The sequence below is a fragment of the Ovis aries genome, chromosome 1, assembly GCF_016772045.2.
Source record: "Ovis aries strain OAR_USU_Benz2616 breed Rambouillet chromosome 1, ARS-UI_Ramb_v3.0, whole genome shotgun sequence".
Classification (NCBI taxonomy): domain Eukaryota; kingdom Metazoa; phylum Chordata; class Mammalia; order Artiodactyla; family Bovidae; genus Ovis; species Ovis aries.
Window position 1 is genome coordinate 238,088,791 of NC_056054.1, and position 26,546 is coordinate 238,115,336.

The 26,546-nt window shown below is 46.5% G+C and overlaps 1 protein-coding gene across 1 annotated transcript; it reads left to right on the forward strand.

Moving 5' to 3' along the window:
* The first annotated feature begins 959 nt into the window (after positions 1–959).
* Positions 960–20,825, forward strand: SIAH2 (siah E3 ubiquitin protein ligase 2). The gene is made up of 2 exons (XM_015092602.3): positions 960–1,703; positions 19,249–20,825. Exons 1-2 carry the CDS (start codon positions 1,275–1,277, stop codon positions 19,804–19,806), a joined length of 987 nt encoding a protein of 328 aa, XP_014948088.2. The 5' UTR covers positions 960–1,274; the 3' UTR covers positions 19,807–20,825.
* Positions 20,826–26,546: the final 5,721 nt, after the last annotated feature.

Consider the following 26,546-nt stretch of genomic DNA (forward strand, 5'->3'; position numbering starts at 1 on the left):
GGGTCAAAGTTGCAGAAAAGCAATTCAACTCCGTACACGTTAACTTGCGGTTCTCACTCCAGGGCTTCGGCTGAGCGTGTGGGGCCAGGGCCCACACCTTGCCATCAAAGTCTTGGACTTCCGCGGGATCTCAAAGATAAAGATGCGTTATACTGGAGCATCATCCATTGTTTTCCCGGGGTTTCAGGACCCTAGCCGCATTTCTGGCATTCTTAGATTCTGGCGATCTCGAACTCCTTTTAGTTAACTCTGTCCGTGAACTCCCTCCCTGGCCCTCTAGCAAGTCAGAGGCGCTCAACTCAATTCAACGAAGGCTTTGGCAGGGCCAATGGTAAAAGACTAGTTTACCTCCTTTCCCCCTGGGAAGAGCAGGACCAAAGAGTGGTCCAAACATATCCTTAACATCCCAGCACTAGGTCCTGCGCCCGCTGCAGACCCATCCCGAGCCCCTTGCCCTGCTCCCGCCCAAAGCTCCGGGTCTAAGTAAGAGCCGTCCTGACCGCGGTCACGCCTCCCCCGCGTGCTGCTGACTCAACCCTGGGAAAAGAAACCTCTCGGTTTTTTCCGACCTGTCCCTGGGGCACCCGCGTCCCGCCCCGCCCCCCCCCCCACCCAAGCCCCCGCCCCGCCTAAAGTTATCCTTCGGCTCTGAGCCCGCGGAACGCGTTGGCGTGACTCCCCGGGGTGTGGCCGAAGAACTCAGGCGACGCCTTGCCGAAGGGCGGACTCCTCCGCGGCCCGGAAAAGGAGACCCCGCGCGGCGGCAGCGGCGAGCCGGGCATGCTCACTGGCGCGGGCCGGGACCGCAGCCCAGGCAGGAAGCGCTGGCGCTAGGCGGTCCCCAGCGCTGCCAGCTGGAGTCGGGCGGAGCCGGAGCTCCAGCTCCGGGTGGTTCTGCCAGTCCCCGCGCGCCCGGGCGGCCGCACACGTGTCCAAGCGTCACGTCCGCGCGCGCCCCCGGGGCTTGCGTCAGCGGCCGCTCCGGTAGCTGGTGGGCCGGGGTTCTGCGCGCCGCTCGGCTTCGGGGCCGCGACACCGCCGGGAGGAGGAGTTTGGGGGCTCGAAGGGGTGTTCGGAGCGCCGGGGACCGCGGAGATCGTCAGCGCGGTCCAGCCCTCCATCCTGCCCGGCGCCGATCGTCTCCGCTGCTCGGTCCCGGGCTGGGCGCGGTGGCGTTGCCCAGGAGCCCGCCGCCCGCGGGGCGCGCACCGCCTTGACCCCGGCGGCCCCGCGGCAGGCAGACGCCCGCAGTTCCATGGTTGGTTCGGAGCGCAATGAGCCGCCCGTCCTCCACCGGCCCCAGCGCTAACAAACCCTGCAGCAAGCAGCCGCCGCCGCAGCCACAGCACGCTCCGTCCCCGGCTGCGCCCCCGGCCGCCGCCACCATCTCGGCTGCGGGCCCCGGCTCGTCCGCGGTGCCCGCCGCGGCGGCGGTGGTCTCGGGCCCCGGCGGCGGCGGCGGCGGCGGCGGCGGGGCTGGGCCAGTGTCTCCGCAGCACCACGAGCTGACCTCGCTCTTCGAGTGCCCGGTGTGCTTTGACTATGTCCTGCCTCCCATCCTGCAGTGCCAGGCCGGGCACCTGGTGTGTAACCAATGCCGCCAGAAGTTGAGCTGCTGCCCGACGTGCCGGGGCGCCCTGACGCCCAGCATCAGGAACCTGGCTATGGAGAAGGTGGCCTCGGCAGTTCTGTTTCCCTGCAAGGTAAGCCCAGGTGCCAGCCACGCACCACCGCCCGGCGACCTCCTGGGACTCCTGTGTCCCCAGCCCATTCGCGGGCGCTGAGAGGCAGTGGGCTTCTCTCATTAACTGGGGGGGAAAAAAAGTTTACACCGTGTTCGCCCTCCCCCATGCCACCTGTCCACTTTGGGAGCAGCTCTGGGCCGACTGCTGCCCGATCACTGACCCCAGCCTGATTGGCACGCGATCACGCTGTCCCCACCCGGAGCCTGCGTACTCTGCAGACGTGTACTCAGCCTGGGTAGAGCTGGGCCGCCGAAGGAAAACTTGGACCCAGAAGCTGACTATCTGTGGGGGACAGAGGAGAGGGGAAAGGAGCGAATTAAACGCACCCCTCGCCAGCGCTGGGCTTGGAAGGACTGGTCCTGGATTCCTCCTGCCCCCCCCCCGCGTCTGCCTTCTGCGCACCCCTGACACGTGGGAGCCCTCGGGAGTGTAGCTAAAAAAAAAAAAAAAAAGGGCGCCTACAGCCTGTTTTCCTCCAACAAGAAAACCTTGTAAGCCACGCCTTTCCCTCTCCTAGCCTTCCAAGGACTGATGAGTTGTGTTATTTTACTAAGTGGGGAGAAAACAAGAGTTGATGGGGAATTTAACTGGAAGGGCACGCAGGAGCTGTTGTTACAGTTCTTTAAAGCCCACCACTTTATTTTTTGTTTAGTTAAAAAATTATCAGTGCTCTTGCAAAAGAAAAAAAAAAAAGGGCACATCACTGAGACAAGTGAAAGACCCAAACGTCTCCTTTCCCACCAATGTTAGGTTTAGTATGCATCTGCATGGAGTTTTTTCTAACCATGTATAAATACACTCTCCGCAGCTGAATATAGAATGGTCGATGTTAATGTCAGGAAGGTTTATATATGCACACGTAAGTTTTTCTCCAAAAATGGCTTCTGCAGCTTGCTGACTTAAGTTCGTTTCATCACACATGTTTTTATATGTCTGCAGCCTAAGTCTATCTCATTGTATTTTAAATGGCTGCATAATTTTGCATTGTGTGGTCATACTGTAACATCAGTTTACATCTTTTGGGTAAAAATCTTCAGGAGCAGTTTCAGGAGCAGATAGAGACGTATCTATCTATATTACCGCATTATAACCTAGAATTTTACCATACATCTCATTTTTTAAACTTAGAAATAATGTCATTAATATTTTTGGAGTTTTTTTGGTAAAGCGCTTCATGGGCCATTTAGGCTCTCTGGCATTGATTTCTCTTTGCTGCTGCTTACTTTTATAGGGCAAGGGCTTATTTTTAAATTAAAAATAATCCACCAGAGAACTGAAGCTTGGGACGAATGTCAGTAAAATGAGTGATTTAATTTGGTCTGTGTCCTGCCACAAATAGGGTTTAAAATAGCATATTCAAATAAGCGTTTGAACTTGTGTTTGAGCTCTGGGTTTTCAGTCAACCCTAATAAATTATCATGCTTTGAACCACTCCTCATGCAATGCTTACTAATGCACCCAGCCCAGTAGTAGTTTGTCATAAAATTTACACAAAACAGTTTCAAAATTTTCTTAGGGTCATGAACAAGGTGGTAGCCTAGTGACCAAGAGAAGATTTGGTGATTAGTGACATAAGAGTGGATATTTGAGGTTTGAGATATTTTGTGGAAGCTGGGTGAGTAGGTGGGGGATGCCCCACAGGGTTTCTGGGGAGCCATCTTCTCAGCCTTCACTTTCCCCTAGGCCTTTAGTGGCTAACAGAAGAAATGATTTCAGATGAATAACATTTTACAAATGAGCATTTGATATCAGTCAGCTATCCCTATCTGCCTGACAATGCAGGAGATGCGGGTTCAATCCCTGGGTGGGGAATATCCCCTGGAGAAGGGAATGGCTACCCACTCCAGTATTCTTGCCTGGGGAAATCCCATGGACAGAGGAGCCTGGGCGAGCTACAGTCCATGTGGTCACAGAGTCGGACACAATTTAGCAACTGAACAAGCCGTCCCTAATTTATTTTTTAAAGCAGTATCATAAGAGCATTATGTTGCTTGCTCCTTAGAGAATGGGGGCAGTTATAACATACTATATGAAGTGTGAAGTTTCACTTTCAGAATCCCGAATTATTGTTCCTACTGAAGTATATATTCTTTCCTAATGTGATATGTCTTGAAGAAGAGTTCTCTTGGGAATCAAGGGTATCCAGTGTTTCTGTTTATGTCACTGATTTTTAGAAAGGTCCCATTCTGTAGGACTGCAGCTGGATAAAGCCATTGCTTTGCAAGCTGAAATTAAACAAGGTCAACCATCCCCCTGTAGACCAGGAATCCAGCTTAGAAAGTGACCTTGGGGGGAGGAGGTCACTTTTGTGTAAATACATACATGTGAGATTTGTAAAGCTGGAATATGCACGCCTCAACGTTGATTGATCAGTAATCCAGACTATTGACAGGGGAACTCAGCCAGTTAGTCTGGATAAATCAAACTCGGATGGATACAGAGACTCAGCAAACAACTGAAATGATATTCGTTGGGAAGGCTGAGAGCAATAGGGAGTGGTGAGGCCTATGGCAAACTCCAACACAGTGGTCTGCTTAGCCAGCCCTATGCTTCACACTTGCTCCTGAAAGTCATAGGGACTGCCTTGTCCCTACTTGGTCTGAGTCTTTCATGGGAGAAAACCCGTGTTGGGTAAAATACCAAAAGCCAGCTCTCAAGAGTTGCCTGGCACTGCCATTGTTTGCCTGAGAGACTACCTCTGAGAGCCTGCTATTTTCATCTGTAATGAGGGGATTGGACTGTTCAACTTCTAAGGACCCGTAGGTTCTGGAACTCCATTAAAAGAAGGGAGGCTCTATGGAATGCTTGTTAAGGCCCTCTGCATGCCAGCTTCTTTGTGTGGGTTATCTTTTATGAGTCTACCTTTCTTATTCTCAGGTGAGGAAACATGCGCCTATAGAGAGGTTAAGAGTTAAGTGACTTGAGATCACATGGTGGACCAGTTCATAAACCTTCATCCTGAAGGCACACATCCTTTGATTTTGGAGTCTGAGGTTATACTCGGAGGCTCCAGATCACAACCTGAGGTTGACACCAGTAACAAAATCATCCGACTGGATGAGGTCACCAGATGGACACATCCCAGTGAGACAACATAGCTGCTGACTATAAAGTTTATTGGGAGGAATTTTGTAGGGCTTGGGGGGGTGGGAAGATCAAGGGGTGAGGGGGAATAGCTTATACACCCAATATTTGGGGGGGTTTCAGTCTAGCTCTCGGAGAAGGCAGTGGCACCCCACTCCAGTACTCTTGCCTGGAAAACCCCATGAACGGAGGAACCTGGTAGGCTGCAGTCCATGAGGTCGAGAAGAGTTGGACACGACTGAGCGACTTCACTTTCACTTTTCACTTTCATGCACTGGAGAAGGAAATGGCAACCCACTCCAGTGTTCTTGCCTGGAGAATCAGGGATGGGGGAGCCTGGTGGGCTGCCGTCTATGGGGTCGCACAGAGTCAGACACGACTGAAGCGACTTAGCAGCAGCAGCAGCAGCAATCCAGCTCTGAATTGCTCATGCTTCCATTGGCCCCGAAGTGGAAAGAAAGTGAAGTTGCTCCATTGTGTCCAATTCTTTGCTGCCCTTTGGACTGTAAGCCACCAGGCTCCTCTGTCCATGGGATTCTCCAGGCAAGAATACTGGAGTAGGTTGCCGTTTCCTTCTCCAGGGGATCTTCCCGACCCAGGGATCAAACCTGGGTCTCTTGCATTGCAGGCAGACGCTTTACCCTCTGAACCAGGGTATGAGTCACCAAAAATGGGAGGGGGTCACATAATTAAAGGCTAGAGTCCTGCCAGCACCTGTGACAGAGGGCACCACATGCACTGTTAGCTCAGATCTCCTTTTAAAAAAGGATCTCTATCAGAGTATGGCTGTCTGCCACCTGGGGTATTTTTAGTCCATTCTATGACTTGAGCCACGCCTGGGAAGTTTTGACATCCTGTCCCCTTATCACAAACCCACCATCATCTCTGGAGAGTGTGGATGCAGGGGGAGAAGTGAAGGCTGACACATTGGGGCCCCCCACTCAACAGTGTATTTTAATATCAGCCAACTATTTCTCTCCAAAATCATGAGAAATGCTAAAACACACTCCAGCCCTCTTTCACTATCAGACATTTTCTTTCCACTTTTTCTTTGGGGCTTCCCTGGTGGCTCGGACGGTAAAAGAATCTGTCTGAAATGCAGAAGACCCAGGTTCAATCCCTGGGTCAGAAAGATACCCTAGAGAAGGGAATGGCTCCCAGCTCCAGGATTCTTGCCTGGAGAATTCCCCTGGCAGCTACAATCCATGGGGTCGCAAAGAATTATTTCTCTCCAAAACCATAGGAAATGCTCACACACACCCCAGCTTACACTATGAGACATTTTCTTTCCACTTTTTCTTTGGTTTCTGTAGAAGTTTCTTGCAGCATTATCTCCAAACACTGAACTAGAAAGCCTCGTCAGATACTTCTTCTCTGTAGTTGGATTGTGACAGTGTTGTTTGTATTCTTTAAAAAAAAAAAAAACCGAGGGACTTCTGCGATGGTCCAGTGGTTTAGACTTTGTCCTCCAGTGTAGGGGGTGTGGGTTCAATCCCTGGTTGGGCAGCTAAAATCCTACATGCCTCTGGGCCAAAAATCCAACATTAAAAGAAAAGAAAAAACAATATTGTGACAAATTCAGTAAAGACTTTAAAATGGTCCACATTAAAAAAAAATCTTAACGTCAGATCAGATAATCCAGTTGTAAGTTAAAATGTGTGGACTGATCTAGTCCAGTGGGGAGAAACCCTAAACACCAGCAGGGATAGGTAATGCAAGGGAGAGGGGTATCTGCCATGTGACCTTAGGGTTCAAGCAACGTCAGGGGCAGTGGAGGTGGTTGGGAGTTGGACCACAACTTTTGCTCAACTCTGGCTGATTGGCCTGGATGGGAATGTGATTGCAGCCATGCCAGATCTTTGGATTTTTTTCAAGAAAATTCAGAAATCTGCATTTTTTTAATGTTGAATATCTCGATTAAACAAAAAAAACAAAACAAAACAAAACATTGTCCAAATTCAGATGTAAAGCTAGTACTTGCAGGCCAAACCAACCGTGTCTGTAGACCAAACTCCAGCTTCCAGGGTGTAACCTCTGACCTGGTTCTCTTTCAGAAAACATCCACTGAGCCTGGAAGTTCTCATTTGACTCTGAGAACATATGAACTCTGGAATTCTGATAGGTCCCAACTGTTACAGCTTACTGCCTTTTCATCTTCGTTTTGCTGAGAGAAAATGCCAACATTCTGGCCTTTGGGAGACCTGAACTATTGTCCTATTGACTAGATGTTTGACACTTTGTACAAGTCAGTCTATCTCTTTGCACCTGAATGTCTTAAGAGCTGGACAAGATGACTATACCAAGGATCTTTTTCTGCCAAAAATTCTGGAGTCTAGTGAGCTGTTCAAGAGAAAAGGCACTAGTCAGGAGACAGAACTGGGTTCTCATCCTGGCTTTCTGTGATCTCAGTGCTGTCACTAGCTCCTTAGATCTGTTTGTTCGTCAGTTAAAAAGAACAGAGATAACCTTGAGCTGGTGGGTGCTCTCAGGTCAGATTAGCAATGCTGGCGAGGACTTCTGTGTCACCAAAACAGATGGAAGGTGGGTGGGATCAGAGCAGTTGCTAGGTGATGGGTGATCAGTCACCTAACAGTCTGAGGGGATAAGCCAGTTTGCCAGAACCATTTCAGGGATCTCTTCCGAACCTCAAAAATTCCTCTAAGACAAAATCCGTTACTTTGGAAGTTATCCCTTCCGTCCTCATTCCTGGCTGAAGTTGACTGGGTTGGCTCATAGAAGCTTGAGCTGGCAAGCACTGGGGTCCACATGTGTTTCTGGTGAGGTTCAAGATTTTCCAGAAGACAATGGACAGCTTTTGAGTGTAAAATCAAGGACAGAAGCACTAGAATGCGTGAAAAGAGTACTCGGAAGTTTAATGATGATTCTACACAGAGCTGGCCAAAGATTTTTCACAGGTCACCAAGTCCTGGAACTAGAGTAAATCATTGTTAGTTAAGATTGATCTTTGGTACAGCCAGAATGGACGAAAACCAAAAGGTACAGGAGGTCTGACCTATAGAGTCCCCAGGTTAGGATGGATTAGAATTGCCCTTTTTGTTTTTTTTGTTGAAAGCCCTATATAAAATGCTGTATACACATGACCATAGGAAGACCTCAATGTAAAATATCTTTATTGTCCAACTTGTGCGTCTGACAAAATTTGTAAACAGTGGTGTTTCTCATCCACACCCATAAAGTCCTCAGTCTTTGAAAAGGGCACATAGTAGGTATACATGTGCCAGAGTGAATGCCAGCATTCACCTGAGTATACTTTCTAAAGCTCATGAGAGATGCTGAAAATTCCCTAGCAGAATTTCATCAACTTTGCCCCACACATCCATTCTCCATTTGTTTCTTAAAAACTGTGAAACTGACATTCTCATTGCCAGTTGGGTAAAAGTTTTATTGTAATCATTTTTATACTGTATAGTGTCCGTGAGATAAAAGATCACCCCGTTCCTAGTTTTCAGCTGTCGAGATGAATGGAAGGTACACCTGTATTAAATATGTGGACCTGGGCCCTACTTCAAAACTTTGAATCAATGGAGATGGTGTCTTTAGGTCTTCCCTTCTCCCACTCCTCCCCTTCACCTCTTAACTCTGGTAGTTTTGAAGGCAGGCCCTAGTCGAGCCTCCTGGTCCCAATCCTATCTGTCTTTACTGTACTGGTTGGTGACCTCTCCAAGCCTCAGTGGCTTGTTGCTAAAATGGGGTGATGATTGTGGTAGTAATTCATGCAGAGTGCCCAGCACAAAGTAAAAACTAAATAAATGTGCACAGTTAGAAACTAACAGAAAGCAAATGACTGGAGTCTGAGGTCAGGTCCAGTTGTTCAGTCGTGTCTGACTCTTTATGACCCCACAGACTATACATATATAGTCCATGGAATTCTCTAGGCCAGAATACTGGAGTGGGTCGCCTTTCCCTTCTCCAGGGGATCTTCCCAACTCAGGGATCGAACTCAGGTCTCCCGCATTGCAGGCAGATTCTTTACCAGCTGAGCCACAGGGAAGCCCAAGAATACTGGAGTAGGTAGCCTATTCCTTCTCCAGGGGATCTTCCCGACCCAGGAATCGAACCAGGGTCTCCTGCATTGCAGGTGGATTCTTTACCAATTGAGCTATCAAGGAAGCCCTAAAAAGAAAAAAAGGAATCTTTTTTTCTCCCATCAGTTCTCCCATCGAGCTTCTCTTCCCTATTCCTAGTCTTATAGGGTTTCCATAGAACTAGGTAAGTTGGCTCTGGCATTGGTTTTTCAGTGATGAGAGTTTTTAAAAATTTCTTTAATGCTTTTAGAAGAGAAAACCTGCTTAGATTAGGGAACTTTTTTATGCATATATTTTGTTTTTAAAAGTAATGATCTTTTTTAAATGTAGAACATACAGGAGATTTTAATTTGATACTATTTTCTATAATCCTGCCCACCTAGAATAACCACTACACCATTTTTGCACATGTCCTCGCAAACTTACCTCTACATCAAAACTTACAAACCAGCAACAACAAAAAACCAACAATGAAAAACAGGTAAAACAGGGAATTCACACACTATTTCATAACCTATTTTTTCCTCTAATACATTGTGACTGCTTTTCCACACTGATAAATATTCGTTAAGATCCTGTTTAATGACTATATAGTATTACAATTCCATTAACTCTGGAATGTTATGGAACATGATGTTGGTTATGAATGTATCAGAGTTATTTAATCAAGCCCCTGTTTGTGGTCATTTAAATCATTGTTTTCTTATTGTGCTTAAAAAAAAAAAGTACTGCTATAACTGAATCCCTGTGCATAAGGAAATAATTATTTCCTAATGATAAACTCCTACAAGTTGAATGGTAGGAACAAAGAGCATGTGCAGAAATCAGCTTTTGCTCATAAAGCCAAACTGCTTTTTCACGTAGAATCAAATGGGCACTGAGTGCCCATTTCTCTCCAGCATCACCAGCAATAGGTGTTATCCTTTTGCTTTAATGCTAGTGCCTACTTTTTCTCCCTCATGTAACATCAGGCCAGAGTTGGCTCCTCCTGATTACCCATTAACTTTTCATCAGACCCGCCCAGGCCTTGGAATACCCTGCAGCCCCAAGCCCTCTCTTCCTACCAGAAATTTCCCTAGCCAACCACTGCCTCCCCTACCACCCCGTCCTTCTGAAATTGAGTCTAATTGTGGAGACAGATGTGCCAACAGAGCCCTTCTGAGTAGTAGGAGCAGAGGAGTTTGGAGGCCTCCCTCAGTTGTGGTGTCAGAGCTGTATTAAGGAGGATGAGCAGGGTGTCCGCAGGAAAGGAAGGGATGGAATATCCAGTGGGGCTCGTGGGAGGCCAGTGCTTGTATAAAACATTGTTTACCTGGTCCAAGCTGGGCACATTATCTCGTGTTATCCTCCTAATTACTTTGTAAAGGAAACAGGACATGGTTAACATCCCCCCTAAGAAATTTGCTCAAAATTTGTAAGTTTGAGAACTTCCCTGGTGGTCCACTGGTTAAAACACTGAGCTTCCCCTTCAGGGGATGTGGGTTCCATCCATGGTCTGGGAATTAAGATTCCCACATGCTGAGTAACACAGCACTGGGAACAGAAACCCCAGAAGGTGCCTTGTAATTATACACAGTGTCTTTTCTGCTACCCCTCTGCCTGGCTGAGGTGATCTTCCCATTCCAGGCTCACACAGTAGCTTCTGGAGGGATGACAGTGGTACCCCTGAAGCTGCTAGGTGTAATAAGGATGCCTAGTTAAATTTTAATAGATAAATAATTGCCTGGAACATTCTAGGCTGCTTGTATTTTTATTTGCTAAATCTAGCAGCCCTACCACTTAAGCTTTCTTGTGAATTCAGTTGTATCCTTTGAGAAATAAAGCATCCAGAGAGATGGAGCAGCGTTTGAAGGGTGGGCAGGGCAGTGAATGTGATCTCACAGATGGGAAGCTGGCAGGAAGAAGGGTGTTGAGAAAGGCTGGACAAGGTCCATAAAGCCTCTCACTCCAGCTCCTGCTTTTGTTTGCTTCAGCAGAGATTCTGAAGGGACCTCACGAAACTGGTTCTCCAAGTCCACGGGGTGGGGGGGGGGTGTTGCCTGCTAGCTCGATCTATGGTCAGATGAGAGGTATACTTGGTCAAAAGTCAACTTTTGTTTAACACTTCCAAGATTAAAAAGAAACCCCTGCCATCAAAAGGAGTCTTTGTATGCGCGCACACACATGCACACTTGCACACACACACCTCCCCAAAAGCAGGATGTTCTCAGATGACTGCGATAATAAGAGGCCAGATTCTCCCACCAAGTCACCTTCAGTAAGAAAGCCCTGCCACATGGGGTTTGTTGACTTTTTCTTAGGCAAAAAGGAGAATTTTTAAGCCCAAGGTTTTCATGAGCATTGTCTTCTCCAGAGGAAAGTTTATAAAGTTCAGCGTCAGTGTTTGCTTGGCCTCACCACTGTTTGACAGTTCGGGGACTGAGTGACACTCTTCTCATACTAACATCTGTGAAACTAAGACTGCACTCTGATAATTCTGTCTTTGCACTACCTCATAGCAAAGGTGAGGAATGTACCGTTTAAGTGAAAATCCGCTGAGGTTCTTAGAGAAAAGATGCTAGACAAACAGATGCAGGGTGAGTATTATAATGAAGTCACAAAAAGAGATGTCATTTCTCCTGCTGCTCAAGTCTGAACTTCTCCACTGGTGATGACAGTCAAGGGCTGATTATTTGGCAGGTAGTTTTATAGACCCACTCAGAGGTGACAGGGTAGGCAGGCTCAATCCAGGGTCACACAAGACACTGGTTACTTGAGTTCCAATCACAGCCATTCTACCAGTGGTTGCAAACACACTAAGCAAAAGTGACATACAGCATCAGAATGACAACAGCATCCTGTTTCCCCATCTAGGTAAGGCTTCAGAGAAGCTAGAAACACCCCCATCGAAATAGTTTATGTAAATAAAGTATGTGAAATGCCTTGGTCAAAAATTACAGAAGACATTCAACCCAGAATGAATGAAGTCTAAAATGTACATGTTTTCCTTACATGGTCTCAAGATCTATTGAATTATTTTTTAATTCTAAGTTCCACAGGAAGACTGACTTAAAGTAAAAGTAACATGGTGGAGAGCAATCATCTTTTGCAGATAAACCTAATATTTATTCATCTACCAACAAATAGTGGGTGAACAGGAAGCAGGCAATAAATCATTAAGTCAATAAGCAAAATTAACAGACCCATAAATTAATTGGAAAATAACATGGGATCATTCAATGATATTTTGGGGGGAAGATAAAAAAATTTTAGTCACAAAAGAGCTAGCTTGGATTGCTAGAAGTCCTGTTAGAAAGTGGTAAAATTGGACTTCCCTGGGGGTCCAGTGGTTGAGAACCCACCTGCCAACGCAGAGGACGCCGGTGGGTTCGATCCCTGGTCCGGGAAGATCCCACATGCCACAGAACAACTAAACTCACGTACCTCGGCTCCTGAGCCCATGAGCCACAACTATGGAAGCCTGTATGCCCCTGAGCCCGTGAGCCACAAGAAGAGAAGGCACTGCAGTGAGAAGCCTGTGAACCACAACAAAGAGCAGCCCCCGCTCTCCACAACAAGAGTAAGCTCACACGCAGCAACGAAGACCCAGAGCAGCCACAAATAAAAATTTAAAAATTTTAAAGAAAATGGTAACATTTAAGTGTAACTGCTGGTTAAGATTTAAGTTTTACCACTATATGGGTCTAGACTAGGTTTAGCTGCACCTCCCACTTGATCAAGTCTAAACAATGTTGAGAAACAGAGACTTCAACCAATAGCCTTTTATCATCTGCTGAGCATACCTGTTATACTGTCAGGATCCATCCTTCCCACTGAACTAACTCTGATTCCCTTCATGGGGTCACCTCCCCAGTGATAAAAGGGGTTTACCTGTTTATGAAAGGGGTGCAGGTATGTTTCATACCTGGAGCTCCTCTTCCAGATGTGGTCTGGAAGTGAATAGGAGTTTCCTGTGGGGCACTAAGGGTGGTGGATCATGAACCTGGAAACCATCATCCAGGGCCATAGATCTGTCAGGTGCCCACAAACCTCTGGGAGGATCCGAGGAGCAACAGAGAAGGCTCTGTCTTCCTTGGGTGAGGAGGGGGTCAAAACAGTGTTGGTGATTGTAACAATCGATGTCTTCAGTGCCACATTTTGTTGGTTCACTAAAATGAGTCCCAAGAGCTTCTAATAAAAGATAAACTATTAGTTTAGTTGCATTTACATGCAAGTATGTAGTTAAAAGCATATTTTCTTTAAAAAAAAAAAAACTATCACAATAATCATTCAGATCTGCAAAAAGAATCTCTACCCCCAGAAGGATGAACATGCTTAGTCTCTGGGGTTTTTTGTTAATATTTATTTTTATTTATTTGGCAGTGCCTGGTCTTAGTTATGGCACATGGGATCTTAGTTCCCTGACCAGGAATTAAATTCAGGCCCCCTGCACTGGGAGGTGCAAAGTCTTAGCCACTGGACCACTAGGAAAGTCCTTCTGGATTGTTTTATATGATTTCAGATTTACATGACACTTGCAATAATAGTACAAATTCCCATATTGCCTTTATCCACATTCACCATTTACCTCCTTTTTGCCCCACTTGCTTTATTGTTTGTGCTCTCTCCATTCATATATATATATAACGTGGAAACTGCAGACACCCTGTCCTTTTATCCCTAAGTACTTCCCTGTGTTTCTCCTCTAAAATCAAGGACATTTTCTTATGTAATATGGTACAGTTATCAAAATCAAGAAATGTGATATGGTGTAGATAGTCTTATCTAGTCCAGAGTCCATATTCAAATTTCAGTGGTTGCCCCAGTAATGCCCTTTGTAGCGGTTTTGGTTTCCCAGGCCAGGGTCAGACGTTTGGTCCTCCGTGTGCATTCTGTGATGCTTACAGCTTATTTAGATGGAAAGAAAGTGCAGTCTGCTTTTGCTTACCCCAAGACAAGGTCATTTCTTGGGTCTAATTCAGAAGTTTATAAGCATCAACAACAAGTATCTATTATGTTTATTATGTTTTGTTTTTCTTGAGATGTTCTCATTTGAGGTACTGGCAGATAGTCTGCTAATACACTTCCCTGTTTCCTAGGAGGTAAGCAGGTGGAGGCAAGGCGGTTACCTCACAGTCCCCAGAGGGACCTGGTTGGTTCCCAGTGCCTCCAGTGTCATAGACTGTTGATTGTTGAGAGTGCAGCAAATCGTCCTTAAATTGCCTGGACTCAGATTTAATTAAATAGGTGAAAAAACTTGTTCTAAACCAGTCATGGAATCCGCGACCTTCACTAGCACCCAGGCTAAGAATTCCGTTTATATACTTATTCCTTAAACAAATATAACATGCCTGTGTTTCTTGAATAAACACCAGGTGTCTAGTGATTGACTGTGTTTCTGACGTACCTTGTCATGTGTATTTGTGTGTCAAGGGTCTCTGTGCCAAAAAGGAGAAAACCTTGCTAAGTTCCAGCTTAAATAAAACCATCTTCAAACCCCATGTCCAGGGAAAGAATTGGCACTATTTACTGCTTTCTGCAAAGACATCAGAATGAGGCACCAGGGTCCTCTGTCGCCTTTTCACAGTGGCAGAATGTGTTTGTACAAGACTTTTGAGCCATCGCAACGTGAAAAATTTCTAAAGGAAAAGTCAGAAGTGTTATTTCAACATTGCTTTGCTGGGCCATCTCTCCCCCTGCCGTGCATTCTTCTTTAGCTTTGGGCTTGTGTGTGTGGTCGTGCCTCCCCTGGCCCCCAGCCTAAAGAGGGGTTTACTTAAAGCACATCCCACCTCGTGCCCCACCCCCCAGGGGAGATGAGCAGATATTTCCTTGGGGGGATATCTCATTTATAACCGCAGATGTGTCCCAGGCTGCAGGCAGCCCTCTGCAAAGCAGCCCAGGTGCTTTATCTCAGAGACAAGTGTGTGCCTTGAAGAACCAGTCATCTCAAGAAAAACAGGCATCCTTTGAACCCTCCCACCGGGTGGGCAGGCCCTGGCCAGAGCGAGAGGAGGGAGACCTCAGGACTTTCTTGCCAGATGCCAGAGAAGGGGGAGGAGGGGGGGCCTGATTACTGGTTACTTGTTTGTGATGTGCTGCTGCCTCGTTCCTTAGGGATAGCCGCGTTTGGGGCTGTTTTTCTCCTTGCAAACCTGGAAGAAGTTATATTTGAACCAGTTTCCAGAAACGGCATATCTGTGGGCCCTGGGCTTTGTGTGTGTGTTGGGGCTGGGAGGGCTTGGGTGGGGAGATCAAGGCAAATTTCTTTTTCTGCAAAAGATTGGTTCTTTGACCCCTGAGCTGCTGTGTTCAGAGAAAGAGCCACAGAGGATCCAGAAACTCAAGGCTCTGACCCTGGTGTGGCCATGGATGACCACATGGCTGGGATGAGTCATCCTGTAAAATGGGTGGAACCAGTGCCCCAGCTTCCAACCATGCTGCTCAAGCCATCGAGGTCTAGCTGTGTGTTGCGGCTGGATTATTTCCTGAAGTGCCCCGGGTGGCACCCACTGGGCAGGGCAGTGACCAGCTGGACCAGCTTCCTGCTGTGGCCCCTCCTCACGCCTGGGAGTGTGCCTGCCCAGCCGGCTGTGTCACTCACTGAAATCAGAGGCTCCCCAGCTCGGGTGATTTTGCCACCCAGGAGACAGGTGGCCATGCCTGGTGACATTTCTGGTGGTCACCACATGGTGGGGGGGGGGGACTCTCCTGGCATCTTCAAGGCCAGGGATGCCACTAAACACTCTCCAGTACACAGCACAGCCCCCAAACCAAGACGCATTTGCTCTTGGCCAGTAGTGCTGCTGCAGAGAAACTCTGGAAATGAACTAAACTGTCAGTAACGTCCTGGACGGAACCTGGACCCGCCTGCTCATTATGTTTTGTCCCCAACACATGCTCTGTTCACCCTGCGCTAGAACCAGATGGAACTATTCCTTCCACAATCTGCCTTCTCCCCTGTGAGGCTTTCCATACCCCCCTTCGTCAACCTGTCTCCACTTTGAAATCACCTGTCACCCCTGCCCCCCCTTCTTCCTTTGCATAGGTGCCTGTATTTCTGATGTGCTCGAGCTGTTTATTGTTGCATGGTACAACCCCTCTGACAGCAGACGCCACAGGGGCGGGATCTGTGCCACAGAGGGTGGCAGCCCTTAGAAACCCTTGGCGCTTATCGAGAAGACACAAGCTTGCTCCTCAGAGGCCCCTAAACCATTCTACAAGCTGCCTCAGATTTGTGGACCCCAAAGGCAGCCCTGTGACCCCTGCAGGAGCACTGATAATGTAATGACAAGAGCATCACTCCAGAACAGTGGCGAGACTGTCACAAGTATCGGATGTGGCACGAGAGTGCATGTGTTTGTGTACGTGTGAGTGCACACATGTTTAAAGTCTAGATCTTTGCTTTTTAGAGACCATCATCTCTAATTCGGTCATCCTAACAGTGGCGCCAGTGGTCATGAAGACACGCCCTCACCCATGATGGAAAAGAGAAGGAATAGATTGGCATTAAAGTGCAGCTTGTTGAGAAAAAGCAGAATAAGCACGTAACAGTTTAAAGTTATATTTACTTAAGTTAATAGAGGCTGCAGTAAGATCTTTTCTCACAAGGTCACTGTCCACAGAGATGCTAAGTAATGCCTGGTCTATCTGTGTAATTTGGGGAGGTCCCCTACTGTCTATATTTGGGTGGAAGGTAAAGTATGTGACTTGTAAGGCAAACAAATAATTCAGACTATAAATATTCCTACCTGAGTTACACAAGAAAAAGTTCTTAAATGATTGCTTGGTGATAAATATTTGTTGTACATTTGACTTGGTGAACCTGGAGTAGTTTGGAGCTTTGGGCTGGGGAAGGGGGCAGGTGGTACTTTTTCTTTTTTTTTGTTTTTTTTTTGTTTTGTTTTTGTTTTTGTTTTTGTTTTTTTTTTGGTACTTTTTCTGTACATTCTAAGCCAGACTTCATCTTGTTCCTGAGATTATTCCTGGGTAACTGTGGTAAACAGCACCTTCTGAAAGGTCTTCAGATCCAAATATTGAGGGTTTGTTTCAGCCAGGAAATCGGCCAGGTTTTGGGCTAATTTTTGCTATTTTTATTGTGTTGGATGTGTGTTTTTAAACAGTTGGCAGAAGTGTCTCACTCATCACTGGCAGAAGTGTCTCACTCATCACTCACAGAAGAGTTTCAGAAGGCTCTGTATTCTGAGCCTCGCCCTGGATTTAAAACACAGTTAATAGAGATTTGCTTTTTTTAGGGCCTTACACTGCTAGGAACACAAACTATAAATATATCTGGATAAGTAAATTTGTTCCTTCTTCTTGATTAAGTTTTATACCCATGCTTTTAAAATTAGTCCATGGTTTTCAAAGATGAATAAGCAGTTCCTACAGGCAAAGTATTAATAAATAACAGTGAACTATTTCTGCCAATTTCTACTGAAGACCATTATAATTCACTTTCGGTACGGAGGAGGAAGGAGCTGCATGTCTCTCTCTAAGCCACCTTCTTCTTCCTTATTAGGGGAGACTCATCTCCTCAAGGGTGGTGGCGGCCTTCTCTCCTCCGTATCTACTTCTCAGTGACTGCAGCTTAGGGTCTTGTAAGGAGAAGACGTTCAGGGCCTGCTTACTGCTAGTGATTTAATTCAGCTGCAAAGATCAGAATTTGACCTATTTTTAAAATTCATAAGGGTTTATTCCTTAAGGACGGGTAGGGAGAAGTAGAAACAGCTGTGGGGTTTTATGTTTTCAGCCTTGGACACGGCATCTTAGAAAAAATGAAGCAGAGGAAGTCCCTGGTGGTCCAGTGGTTAGGACTCAGGGCTTTCACCGCTGTGGCCCTGGGTTCAATCCTGGGTCAGGGGATGAAAATCCTGCAAGTCACCCAGTGGGACCAAAAAGAAAATTGATGTGGCCCTGCCATCATTTGATGTCTTCATGTCTCAACAGGGGGTGAGGGAATCCAAGTGCAGGAACCCAAATGGCAAAGCTGCCACTCTGGGCTTGAGGGGGAGGAAGCTGACTTCTGGTTTCACCTAAAGAGGTCATTCAGGTTTCCTTATTCTTGACAAAAATACAGCATAGTCCTCTGAGCAAGTGTCTACTGGTGGATTCATTCTCTATCTGGTGTCTGGGAATTAGCAGGGTCATTCTAATGAAGTTTGGGTACAGAAGTCTTAATTCCTGTGGTGTGGTCTTTTCTCACGATAGATGTGATTTATCCATCAGGAATGTGCAGGGAGAAAAGGGCTTTGTTCCCTCCCTATTAAGGCAGCATTTGAAAGACAGACAGTGTCAGAAAACCCACCTAGGACAAGCGCCCACTCTAGCGCCCACTCTAGTTCCCCTTCCTCCCGGGCCTGTCAGGAGGACCTGACCACCCAGTCACAAAGAGGTGAGCACAGGCCTGAGGAGGGGGTCTGAGGCAAGTCCAGTGGACTCTGAGAGGAGAGTGAGGCCCTTCTCACTCCAAGCTCCACTGGCTGGAACCAAACTGAAAAGTTCTTGAATGTGATTTCTTTTCCTGAAAAATGTATGTCCAAAGCCCACCCTTGGGGCAGGGGGTAAAAGGTGAAGGTGAGGTCACAGTTCTAGCCACGTGAGGGGTCTCCAGCCCTCTTCTGCACTGGGCTGGTCACTCCGCCAGCAAGAGCAGGGGGCCACAGGGCAGCTTTCCCACAGCCCACCTGCTGGTCACAGCTGGAGCCAGGAAGCAGTGGATGGGGCCAACGGGGGGGAATTACACCATCTGCAAAACTGTCGGTGAAAACTAGTCCGAAGATGACGTTCATCCTTGTCCTACCCCTAAGCAATTCTATGGTGCTAGTGGTAAAGAACCCGCCTGCCAGTGCAGGAGATGCGGGTTCCATCCCTTGGTTGGGAAGATCCCCTGAAGGCGGGCATGGCAACCCGCTCCAGTATTCTTGCCTGGAAAATCCCATGGACAGAGGAGCCTGGAGGGCTACAGTCCATAAGGTCACAAAGAGTTAAGCACGACTCAAGTGACTTAGCACTCAAAGCACACAAGCAATTCTAAATTGTTTTTTAAAATTCTTTAAATTTACAGAAAATAAGGGGAAAGCCAGGTTTTCTAGGGCTGGCTCCACAATTTTGTTTGAAACATTTGTAAGAGTACTTGAGTTCTCACAGTTTCAACAGTGCTGGAACGGGGGCAGGAATGCAGCTCATTCCTGGCCGGGATGGGCCCCTGATGTTATGCATGGCAGTGCAAGGATGAATAGGCACTAAGACGTTTCAGTCTGCAATATTTAACTCACCTGGAACCAAAGTAGTTGAAACAAAAGTGCAGTTTGAGTCTGGAAAACCTGAGGTTTGCAGACTCAGAGGTGGAAGAAGCCCCCAGTGTCTCACTGTGCTGCTTTCTGTCCCTGCAGTATGCGACCACGGGCTGTTCCCTGACCCTGCACCACACCGAGAAGCCAGAGCATGAAGACATCTGTGAATACCGTCCCTACTCTTGCCCTTGTCCCGGTGCTTCCTGCAAGTGGCAGGGGTCCCTGGAAGCCGTGATGTCCCATCTCATGCACGCCCACAAGAGCATCACCACCCTTCAGGGAGAAGACATCGTCTTCCTGGCCACAGACATTAACCTGCCAGGAGCTGTGGACTGGGTGATGATGCAGTCGTGTTTCGGCCATCACTTCATGCTGGTGCTGGAGAAACAAGAGAAGTATGAGGGCCACCAGCAGTTCTTCGCCATCGTCCTGCTCATCGGCACTCGCAAGCAGGCGGAGAACTTCGCCTACAGACTGGAACTGAATGGGAACCGGAGGAGACTGACCTGGGAGGCCACGCCCCGGTCCATCCACGATGGCGTGTCCGCAGCCATCATGAACAGCGACTGCCTGGTGTTCGACACAGCCATAGCGCATCTTTTTGCAGATAACGGGAACCTTGGCATCAATGTGACTATTTCTACATGTTGTCCGTGACACACCGACATGATTTGGGCATGGCGCTCTCTGGTTAATAAAGGTTTTTATAGGTGTTTTATTCACAGTGTCTTCACAAGTCAGGACCCACAGTTTCCCCGTGTCCTGTCTGAATGGCAGCTTCCCATCTGGCACTGGCCCAACGAAGTTCATTAAACCGGGACAGAGGAGGTTGGCCGGTTAGTCGTTTGGAGGCTACCCTATGATCGGAAATCAACTTGATTATTAAATTTTACTTCCTTCCTGAACAGCACCTGACAGGTTTCTCGGGCTCCTCTAGACCAGGATGTTTGTTAGGAATTGGAGGCTCCTTCCTGCCTCCCTATATTGGTCCCTCCAAGTTGACGAAAGCACAGTGACTGTCAGCAGAGTCCTTAACTTTGCTTTTACCTTGTGTTTAAGGAGGTAGGAATTGTTTTACTACATTTTAAACAGTGTTTCTCAAACCGGATGGCTAACCAGTGTGCACAGAATCAATGGAGTGCTTATCTGAAACATGCAATTTGGGGAGCCTGCGAATTTAACAATCTCATCAGGGGATGCTTTCCAACAGTAAAGTTTGAGAATTACTGGGTTAAATTGTGGGAAAGGGTCCAGATTTTAAAGGTGCTTTCCGATTACCCTCTACTGATTTGTCTGTCTTTCTACTATTTCATCCACACACACTCCCACTCCCAGATTAAAACAAGAACCACAGATCCCCACAAACACAGTCCTGAGATCTAGTCACTCTCTTGTGTTTGGGAGGGACTGCCTAGGAAAGCAAAAAGGGTAGCCATTGATAGCTCTCACGTAGTTAGTTTTTGCTCATCACTAGTACAAATGACCTGTTTACACCTGGCTTCCCTCAGAGGCCCTCCTTAACTTAGATGGTGGGAAAGACTAGATCAGTAGAGTTGGAAAAGCTTTATAACCAGTGTCATATGCTTGCTATTTAAAGGTATGTGTTGGGTTTGGTTTGTTGGTTTTTTTTTTCCACATTCACTTTAGTTTTTTAATAAATATTTTTCAAAAATGAATATTCTGCTTCATCTTGAGTGGAATGATGCATACTTATTGGGTATCTACTGTGCAGGTGCCATGAAGCTTCACCCTTAGCACCCCTTGGAGCTCTCACTGTTTCTGTGTGGAGAAACAGGCATTTGTCCAAGACCACAGCACAGATTGCTGGCACCACTGGGGTCTGAACTCACTTCTCTCAACCACAAAGTGACATGGGTGTGGCAGGTCTCCTCCTTTGAGTGGTTCTTTCTGCCTGACAGTGCCAGGGCTTGTAGAGAGAGAATACTTTTCCTGGTTTACAGAATCAGAAGGAAGAGGTTTGGCTGTGATGTCCGGAGCACTAGGTTTGAGCCAGGGTGACCCACTCCCTTGATCCCAACCCTGAACTCTCAAAGGAATTCACAGTTTAGCCCCAAATGCCCGGCAAGGATGGACTGCTTCCCTTAGTGGCCCGATGACATCAGAGAAGTGCCAGGTGGGAGTGATGGCTTTAGACTTACTTCATATTTCAGGTGAGTTGCAGGGCTGAGTTTTTAGCCAGGGAATAGTTTAACAGTTAAGAAATTTGCTAAAGTAACTTACCTTCAAGACTGTTCTTCACATGAAGGTGAAAAGTAGTATGTGTACACATGTGCATGCTGTCAGGTCGGTAGTGTTCGTTCGACTGTGGGACACTCTGGACTGTAGCCCGCTAAGCTCCTCTGTCCATGGGATTCTCCAGGCAAGAATACTGGAGTGGGTTGCCATCCCCCTCCTCCAAGGGATCTTTCTGACCCAGGGATCAGACTCGCAGCTCTAATTTCTCTTGCATTGGTAGGCAGGCTCTTTAACACTAGCACCACGTGGGAAGCCCCCCCAACCAAAAAAAAAAGCAGTACCACAAATCAAAGGACAGGCTTATAACAGGTCGAGTAAAGAATAAAAACCACAGTTCTCGTCATGGAAAAAGTCATATTTCAAGCCGGTACACAGAGGGCTCCCTGGAGGTAAGACTAAGATCTAGGAGCAGGCAGACTTTGACCCTCAGGGTGGAGCTGGTCCAGGAATGGCTGCCCGGTGCAAACGTGACACCCAGGCAATGTGTTTTGTACAAAAACTAGCCAAGCTCACCAACATCCTATGGTGCCCATAGCTCACCCTTCTTGTTATATGTGATGGAGGAAATCAGGACCAACTGGTCAAGGAAGTACCAGAGGGTAAAACTATAAACAAAAGACAGTAAAGGAGCAGACAGTGGAATCAAGTCACCGCAAAAGCATAAAATGTTAGATGATCAGCATCAAAAGGTCAAGGGATGGGCCAGCAGTCATACAGTGCACTAATGGGAGCACAGAATTCAGGCTTCCTGACTCCCCATTCAGACACTGTCTAGAATGAAAATAAGGTCGTAGGCAACAAAACTGAGCTTTTACTTTCCATAGTTTTCTGACTCTCTTTAGTCTCTGTCACTGGATATCTGTGAACTTAACTTTTATTCTCCAGCTTTTTTTTTTAACTTAACCATTTTCTGCCAGAAAACAAACAAAAATCCCCAGGTTGTTCCCTGTTTTAAGAGGAAGTGAAAAATAGTGAAACATCATGTAAATTAAAATCTTTCCTTTTAGTTCCAATTGTAAAATGCAATTTAAAATATGTGATAGGATTTCCCTGGTGGCACAGATCCCCGGTCTGGGAAGATTCCACATGCTGCGGAACAGCTAAGCCCATGTGCTAGAACTACTGAGTCCTCATGACACAACTACTAAGGTCTACACGCTCTAAGGACCTCAAGCCACAACTAATAAGCCCACGTGATACAACTACTGAAGCCCCTGCATCCAGAGCCTCTGCTCTGCAACAAGAGAAGCCACCGCAATGAGAAGCCCGAGCACACAGCTAGAGAGTAGCCCCTGCTCGTCACAGCTAGAGAAAGCCTGAACACAGCAAGACAGACCCGGCAAAGCCAAAAGTTGGTTAATTTTTTAAAAAAACACAGTGATAAGCATTTGTCAAGACTCATGATCCACCTATGTACCATATTAAAAAAAAAAAAACAACCTTTCTCTTTCCCATGCTAGTTCTGTATTCTAATTTGATAGAAATCTGGCTAATCGAGCACGATGCTAGATTCAGCCTATATCTTATACTGCCTGAACCATTCTAAAGAAAAAAAAAAAAAAGATTCTAATGTACCTTGAAGAAAATGTTAATACTCATTAATTCTGGGATGCAGGGACCCGGTATGTGTTATATTAGCGTTCATTATTCTCTGTTTTTTTAAAAAAATTGTTTTTAAACTAACCAGTTGAGATCACAGGTTCCTAACTTTTCCGAGAGGAGGAACTAGCCTTGGTTTCCCTGGATTCTTAAGATTTAGAGGATTCAGAGGATGGTGTCCTCACAGCAAACCGTCCAGTGCAAATCATGGGAATATTGAGAAGAGGCCATGGAACCATCATTACATCATGGAACACACCTAAGTAGAAGCTGAAACTCCACCCTCAAACAGCAGGGCTTCCCACGTGGCACTGGTGGTAAAGAACCTGCCTGCCAATGTAGGAGACATAGAAACGCAGGTTCGATCCCTGGGTCGGGAAGAGGGCACCACAACCCACTCCAATATTCTTGCCTGGAGAATCTCATGTAGCCTGGTAGGCTACAGTCCATGGGGTCACAGAGAGTTGGACACGACTGAGTGACTTAGCACACATGCACTTGTCTTGGCGTGCACTTTGTCTCATCCCAAACAAGGGCAATGCCAAAGAATGTTCAAACTACCACACAATTGCACTCATCTCACACACTAGTAAAGTAATGCCCCAAATTCTCCAAGCCTGGCTTCAACAGTTTGTCAACCATGAACTTTCAGATATTCAAGCTGGATTTAGCAAAGGCAGAGGAACCAGAGATCAAATGGCCAATATTTGCTGGATCATAGAAAAAGCAAGAGAATTCCAGAAAAACATCTGCTTTATTGATTATGCCAAAGCCTTTGACTGTGTGGACTGATACCAGACCACCTTATCCGCCTCCTGAGAAATCTGTATGCAGGTCAGGAAGCAACAGTTTTAACACGGAACAACAGAGTGGTTCCAAATTGGGATAGCAATACATCAAGGCTGTATATTGTCACCCTGCTCATTTCTATGCAGAATTCATCAAGTGAAATGCCAGGCTGGATGAAGCACAAGCTGGAATCAAGATTGCTGGGAGAAATATCAATAACCACAGATATGCAGATGACAACACCCTTATGGCAGAAAGAGAAGAGGAAGTATAGAGCCTCTTAATGAAAGTGAAAGAGGAGAGTGAAAAAGCTGGTTTAAAACTCAACATTTGAAAAACAAAAATCATGGCATCGAGTCCCATCATTTCATGGCAAATAGATAGGGAAACAATGGAAACAGTACCAGACTTTATTACCTTGGGCTCCAAAATCACTGCAGATGGTGACTGCAGCCATGAAATTAAAAGATGCTTGCTCCTTGGAAGAAAAGCTATGACCAACCTAGACAGCATATTAAAAAGCAGAGACATTACTTTGCTGACAAAGGTCTGTCTAGTCAACACTATGGTTTTTCCAGTAGTCATATATGAATGTGAGAGTTGGACTATAAAGAAAACTGAGCACTGAAGAACTGATGCTTTTGAACTGTGGTGTTGGAGAAGACTCTTGCGAGTCCCTCGGACTGCAAGGAGATCCAACCAGACAAATTGTAAAGGAAATCAGTCCTGAATATTCATTGAAGGACTGATGCTGAAGCTGAAACTCCAATACTTTGGCCACCTGATGTGAAGAGCTGACTCACTGGAAAAGACCCAGTGCTAGGAAAGATTGAAGGCAGAAGGAGAAGGGGACTACAGAAGATGAGATGGTTGGATGGTATCACCGACTCAATGGACATGAGTCTGAGCAAGCTCCAGGTGTTGGTCATGGACAGGGAATACTGGAGTGCTGTGGTCCATGGGGTTGCAGAGTCAGACATGACTGAGTGACTGAATTGAACTTGTCTCAGCAGCAGAGTCCTGCACTTCCTGTAAAATACCATTCCAAGGAAATTCTCCTTGTCCCTGACTTTAGGCTCCCAGGGCTTGCCAAGTAGCTGGCAGTATGACCTTAGGTCCATGAGTGACCTCTCTGCAACACGTGGTTTCATTTTGTAAAAGTTTTTGCTCTAGTACTAATTTCCTGAGACAGCTGAACTACAAAGTTGAGGTGTGTAGGTCATTCCAGCAGGGCTCTGGATGCCACGGTTCAGGGATAATTGATCCAGCGTGTGTCATTCAGAGTTAGCAGGTGAGTCATGCTCTAGCTGCTTCTCAGTTCCCACGGTTTAGAGCCAGGGATGGGACTTGGGCATTGAAATCAGCTTTGCTTTGTAGTTCTGGCTTGAGGGGCCTGTGGCCTTGACTTTTCCTGACTCATGCATTCTGTGTTTGAAGTATGATTATAATTTCACTGACCTATGCTGACCCCGAAGAAAGGGAGCCAGGAGTTCTTCAAGAATAGGAAATCTCACCGCCCTCAGTATTAAACTTTCTGCTTCTGCTCCTCATTTGAAGCTGATAATTTGTGAGGACTTTTCTGGTGGTCCAGTGGTCAAGAACCTGCCTTCTGATGCAGGGGACAAGGGTTCAATCCCTGGTCGAGGAACTAATACCACATGCCGAGGGGCAACTACTGAGTCCTTGAGCCGCAACTAGAGAGCCTATGTGCTGTTGAGCCCTGCTCTGCAACAAGAGAAGCCCTCACGTCACAAGGAAGATACAGCACAGCCAAAATAAAAACAAATAAAACCTTTAAAAAAATTCTTATTTGTGAATACCTTTGCCTTGGAGTCTCCAAAAGACAGGGCAAGAAAGAATGTCAGATGCTGCAGATACCAACACCTGCTACCACTATCACTATTTTACAGAATGAATAGATGAATAGAGACATACAGAAGGGAAGTCACTGACCTAAAAATAAACCAACAACAAAAAACTAGTTAGAATTTTCCATGGTGATAACATGGTGTCTTCTGTATTGAATGTGAAAGTCACACAGTCGTGTCCAACTCTTTGTGACCCCATGGACTATATATAGTCCATGGAATTCTCCAGGCCAGAATACTGGAGTGGGGAGCCTTTCCCTTCAGGGGATCTTCCCAACCCAGCGATCAAACCCAGGTCTCCAGCATTGCAGGTGGATTCTTTATCAGCTGAGCCCCAATCTGTATTGAACAAAAGGGGAAAAACTATAAAACTATTCGATCTACAAACTGACATTTTATGATACTCAAGACAAATGAAAGAAATTTGCCCCTAGTCGTGATTCCACCAACTTCTTCCGGCTCCACTGCTACCACCTGAGCCTGGACCACTGTCAGAGCTCCTAACAGCATGGCCTGCCTCCCTTCTGTCCTGCTCCAGCCTAGTCTACACACAGGCAATCACAAGGCTTTTAAGTCAAAATTGATGGTGCCACAAACTTGGCAGTATTTTCTCTCCAGGAAGCCTTGTTCTTTCTCTTCACACCACTTTCCACAATGGAAAATGGATATTGTATTTGTTCAACATCTGCCCCCACCCTCTTGACAAATTCTAAGGTGAAAGAGATTGTGAAGGTTTTGTTTGTCCCTGGTATCCCCGGTACCTGGGCATCTATTAATACTGACTGAATAAATTACTCCTAACGATTAGTCTCAGAGCAGCACTTAAGAACCCATACCTTAAGAGCTAACTTTCTCTGTTTTTAATAACAAAAACCCCCAGGGAAT

Excerpts from the sequence above, each read along its gene's own strand:
- SIAH2 (XM_015092602.3), top strand. The coding sequence starts at position 1,275 with ATGAGCCGCCCGTCCTCCACCGGCCCCAGCGCTAACAAACCCTGCAGC. Across the intron at positions 1,704-19,248 it reads CAGTTCTGTTTCCCTGCAAG|TATGCGACCACGGGCTGTTC; the intron begins GTAAGCCCAGGT and ends CTGTCCCTGCAG.